Raw genomic sequence first — 5619 nt, forward strand, 5'->3', positions numbered from 1 at the left:
AGAAAAAATGAGAGGTAAGCAGACACCCTTTGATAAAACGTTCTGCACATTGAATACTCTAAATTAAGTAGTATCATTATTTGACAGACGTCAGTAAATTCGACTTTCGGATAAAGCAATAAAAGTTGTTTAATTAATAGGGATGAGGTTCAAAGTCTGATCAAGTATAAAGTCTTGATAAAAGTGTTAAATCGGAATTCCGCCCAGGTAGTAGTACTCCTGGTAAAATAGGGATGAGGTTAAAAGTCCGATCAAGTATAAAGTCTTGATAAAAGTGTTAAGTCGGAATTCTGTCCAGCTGGTAAACTAGGGATGAGGTTCAAAGTCCAATCAAATGAAGTCTTGATAAAAGTGTTTTAGGTCGTCCTTTTCAGGTATAAAGTCCTGAATAAAATAGATTAGGGTTGCAACAGGTCCTCTAGAGAATTTTGGGTCGAAAGGCCTGGAGCTTATGAGTTGAATTTACAATCAACTTGTAAGTATAAACTTTCCAGATGAATTAAAGTAGTTAATTTTGCTATTTGAAATTGATATAAAAGCCGGTAAAAATTTATATATTAAATGTTGTATGTCTGTGAGTTATTGTAATGTGTTAAAAAAAATTGTGGATGTCTACATGTAATGTTTTAATCACAAATTTAAAGTACCGAATAAAAATAAGATTGAGGAGAGGTTCCAGACAGAAATGTCCACATAAGGAACACGATCCCAATCATGTAAAGAGTAAGAGATAAAAACTAGTAAGGACACAGGGATAGATTTGTTGTTGGTTTTCCAGCATAAAGGATTTTGAGTAGGGTTTGAGGCAGGATGAAAAACAAAGGAAAACGTAGTAGGAAAATTGTAAGGTGGTGCTATGAATGTGCACAAGAGAATGACCGACCCGACTTTGGACTATAGGCTTTGACTGACTGTACATGGGCCCACAATGACTGACTTGAGACTGTGACTGTTTTCTTTGGCCAATAACGTATATATTCAAAAAGGGGAAGCGATTCTCCCAGAATTCGTGTGGGAGACCAACTAACCTGCTTTATTCCACAGGCGGAGGAAAGCGCTGCTGTTATTGTAAAACTAACACTATGACTAACTGTTGTAAATAATTTGTTTCAAATGTTTACAGGATATGGTGGAGTTGCTTTTTTATGTCTGATTACGTGTTCCATGTTTGTCTTGATGTTAACCTGTTTGTGCTGTTTGATGTTCGTTCACAGCAAAATCAAGCGAGTTGTTTGTTCAGTGTTATTTTTTCTGAGTTACAAAGTTAATTTCTCTGACATTAACACTTGCAGTGAAAATCAATGGTAAGAGTCAGAGTAATTACAGCGAGTTGACGTTGCAACACTTCTGATGAGTAGATTCAATTTCCGGTCCTTGCACGTTACTTCCTGTATGTCTAATGGCGGATGACCACTCAAGGCGAGAGCTGCAAAGGTTGGTTAAAAACTGTCTTTACATAGTTAATATTACTTTTAACAGTGCTATGTTCGACCTTGACTTTGTAATATTCAAGATTATGTGGTGGCAGATGTTATTTATTTGAATTATTAAACCGTGTTAAAACAAACGAACGGAAATAGCACAACAGTAATTTAACCTACGTAATTTCTCCTGGCCAGGTAACGTTATAACATTAACCGTGTTTTATCATGATATACGTTAGTTAGTTAATTAATTAGTTAGTTAGCTAACTTATAGCTATATGTATACTTGTTGAAATGCCTAGTGTGTGCGCGCGCTTAATTTGCAATGGCGCCGGACCGCGGTTACTAGCTACAGAGTAAGACGGCTAATAATGCCGTTTAAGTTCAGCAAGAAACTGCTGTAAAGAAACGGTTTGTTAAAATTGTATTTCCTGGTCAGGTATGACAGTATTTTCATGTTTGCTCATGGTATACACGCATATATATTACGTGCGCGCCTTTAGTCAACAATGGCGCGCATTCTTAAGTTTAAACGTAGTCTGTTTAATGTCATATAGAAGCTGCACCGTCGTCGTCGTCATCGTCCAAGCTGCATGCTGCCCCAGTTTTGAAACTTTCAATCATTTGCTAATGTGACTATTTGCTTTTTCTATCAACAGATTTCATCATGTTGATGAAAGTGCATTGTCAAGGTGTGAAGAAATTTGTAAAATTGCCTAACGATTTTACATTCCAAGATTTTCTCAGTGAAGGTAAGTGCAGGTTGGTTGTGCTAATGTTTAGAAATGTGCTTATTAAAGTTGTGAAAAAATGGCTGTGTTGGAGGCATAAAATCAGTGCACAGAACTTTTCTTTTGCCATTAATGTGTGACTTAAACATGAAAACTGAAATGTTTATGTTCATGTGTATTTGATCAAATTATTTTTCAGTTTAAAGCAAATTTGGGTTTGCAAGCACTGCAGCTCTTCAAGTCTTTGATGGCACAGACACCAATGTGGAAGAGGACATCTTCCAAGAACTGATTGAAGCCAATCCACATTTATGTTTAACTGTTAAATGTCTGGAAGAAGTTTCTGCTGGCCTGCCAGAGGGTAAGCAAGCAGTGACACCACAGACATTTATATAAGGGATTTATACAATAAATGTTATTTCTTAAAATCAGAAATGTAACGAATTTACAACATTTAGAACATTTAGTATAGTAGTGTAAATAAAATTAATTTAAATTAAATTGGATTTAAGTTAAGTTGAAATTAATACTTTTTCAAAAAACCTGAAAATTGTTGATTTTGTTTCAGTGAATTCACCAACAAGATCCTCGACCCCCAGCACATGCACTGATATTCCTTCAGTTTCTTCAACTGACCATGATGAGGCAGACAGCAGTGGACAGGCATTTTCTACGGGATAGCAGTAGAGGGACCTTGAATGCTGAAAAGACAAAACGGGTATGTATACATATGTTTTACCTTATGGCTAATTTGTCCATTTAATTATTTTCTTTTACCATTTTTCTTGTCTTATTCAACATAACTATGACTATGCTTAATGTCAGATTCTCCAAGGTGCCCTGGAAAACCAATCTGGTGGTGAGGAAGTCTTTGAAGAATACCAGGCAACTAAAACTTTGAAGAACAGGACCAGACGCCAACTTGTCAATATTGTTGTCAGTCACATGACCGAGACTTACGGGTAAGATTTCGTGCATAAACACAATAATAAATAATAATAATAAAAACAAACAGATTCCCATAAAAGCTTTGTCAACTGTGTAAAAAAAAAAAAAAAAAAAAAAAAAAAAAATTTCACTGGATTTTTATACAATTTATAGGAGGATCCCCACCCGCAAACAGCATGAGACTTATGCTTTAAGAATCGTTACTTTCTTTCCTTCTTTGAGAGACCCATTTTCAGCAAAGGGCTATGTAAGAACACATTTTAAATTACATGTGAATATATGAATTTTTTTTTAAACTGATGTCAGACCATACCAAAACATCTCATCTTTCTAATAGGAACATTTCTACGATCCAGAGAAGGGGACGGGGTTTATCTCTTGGTGCCTTAAAACTTTGTCAAGGAAGAACCCAAAACTTGCTTTCTCTGAGATTTCTGAAACAGGAGGACCACGTCGCCGTAGAAGAGTAGACGATGGAGAACAGCTTGAAGGAGATGCATGCAGGGAGGCAATTACTTTCCTTGTCCACACAGCCGATGAAGCTGAAGTTATGCAAAAGATGAGGGAAACCTTTAAGCATAGACAAGAACTTGTACACAACCCCAGAAGATCAGCTGAAGTGCTTAAGGTGTTCCCAAGATTTTTGGATGTGAAAGCATTGGTGAATATAACATTCTTCCTTTATAAAGATTAAGATTTTAAGCATGTAATTTCTTAGAATTCATATTTCTTCCTTAATTTTAGTTACTTATGTAGTTATGGTTCTCCATCATTAGGTAAATCAAGACTTTGGTCTGCTTTTCGACGCTGATACATCCAATAGGTTGCTTGAGAGGTGGGAGACGGCTTTCAAGCCTAAGATCATCAGTGAAGCGAAATGTCTTACTTCAACAGCAGAAATTCAGTGTCTGCTCAATTCAGCAGTGGGACACGGATCTGAAAATGGTTGGCATGACAATATTGTAGTTTCAGATTAGCTTTCTTGTATTTTTGTAATTCTAAAACTCCCCTTCACCACAACCACTTATTCAGATTGGGACAGTGATATGTCTTCTGTCCTGCTGCTGTTGCATCTTCTGCCACCTTCTCCTGGGAGGAAGAGGACTAGGATCAGTCTAACAGAGGCTATTGAAAGACTTGTGCATTTTCATAAGGTAAGATTCAGTTTTACTGCATAGGCTTTGTGAATGTTTATTTTTATAGTTTCAGATACCATAATGTGGCACTGTCTAAATATGTTTTGGACATTCTATTGATCTGCAGAGCTTTGATCTTCCAATTAAATTCTTCATTTGTGCTTTGAAGTAAGTTCCATGTGTTTTGGGTGGCCTGAGGGTGTATGAGCACATTTTTTAGGGTGAAAAATTTGGTGATACAAAGTGAATTTATTTTGCACCTATTAAATTAAGGTTTATTTTATATTACATTAATTTATATAATGCATTTTTCATCAATTAGTTCAGTACTAAGTTTATTACATTTCTAATTTCAGTTTTCTTTGTATATTCCAATTTTTGTTTTGCACTTCTATTTTCTAGTCTTGCACCAGTATTGAAGGCCTTCTCAATGGAAGAGAAGGCCACCAGCCATACCTACTTGGATCAGGAAGGATGAAGGGCAGAATTGACAAATTCTACATGGTTGTGGACAAGCAGCTCGTCCCTTGCGCAGGAACCAGCTCTTTGAGTGCTGTAGATGAACTCTTCAAAGTCAACTATGTGTTCAACTTGTCATATGAGGAAGCCCTTGTCAACATCTTCACCTTCTTGCAGACTACAGTCTACAACATCGATGTTGGTATTACCGGTGAGTCTCCTAGAGTAAAAGAAATGCGTGCAAAGCTTTTAAACTAGGTTAAATGGTCAAGTGTTTCTCCTGTCAGAGTTTGCATGCAAATAGCCACTGTTTATCTCATTTGAGAGTCTCGCACAGTTTCTATCCATTGTTGAAGTTTAAGTTATGTGCACAAAGTAGTTGTAGCAGACAGTTTTGTACATATTCGGGTTTTTGAAAACATTTAAACAATGTTCATGTTACTGATGATAGTCCAGCTGTTCATTTGTCCTCTAGTGAAGAGCCCGCTCATGTTGATCAGCAATGTTCTTCTTGTGTTGAATCTGATCCCCAAGTTGCTCCCATTGACTCAGTTGAGAGAAATGTGACCCATTCCAGAAGAGAGACTGTGGATATACAGTTGGTACGGAAAGTATTCAGACCCACTTAAATGTTTCCCTCTTTGTTATATTGCAGCCATATGCTAAAATCATTTAAGTTCATTTTTTTCCTCATTAATGTACACACAGCACCCCATATTGACAGAAAAACACAGAAGTTTTGACATTTTTGCAGATTTATTAAAAAAGAAAAACTGAAATATCACATGGTCATAAGTATTCAGACCCTTTGCTCAGTATTTAGTAGAAGCACCCTTTTGAGCTAATACAGCCATGAGTCTTTTTGGGAATGATGCAACAAGTTTTTCACACCTGCATTTGGGGATCCTCTGCCATTCCTCC

General features: G+C 36.5%; 1 protein-coding gene across 1 annotated transcript in view; it reads left to right on the top strand.

Moving 5' to 3' along the window:
- Positions 1-2359: 2359 nt before the first annotated feature.
- LOC109961261 (uncharacterized) overlaps positions 2360-5619 on the top strand; it is a gene marked incomplete at its 5' end in the record, with an annotated part of 32356 nt that continues 29096 nt past the window's right edge. Inside the window, 9 exon segments of the mRNA XM_020601947.1 lie at positions 2360-2516; positions 2724-2808; positions 2810-2873; positions 2981-3117; positions 3257-3350; positions 3441-3764; positions 3880-4048; positions 4136-4257; positions 4642-4909. Of these exon segments, the coding sequence (XP_020457603.1) occupies positions 2360-2516; positions 2724-2808; positions 2810-2873; positions 2981-3117; positions 3257-3350; positions 3441-3764; positions 3880-4048; positions 4136-4257; positions 4642-4909 (1420 nt within the window).

This window comes from Monopterus albus, unplaced genomic scaffold (assembly GCF_001952655.1).
Source record: "Monopterus albus unplaced genomic scaffold, M_albus_1.0 scaffold53.1, whole genome shotgun sequence".
NCBI lineage: Eukaryota > Metazoa > Chordata > Actinopteri > Synbranchiformes > Synbranchidae > Monopterus > Monopterus albus.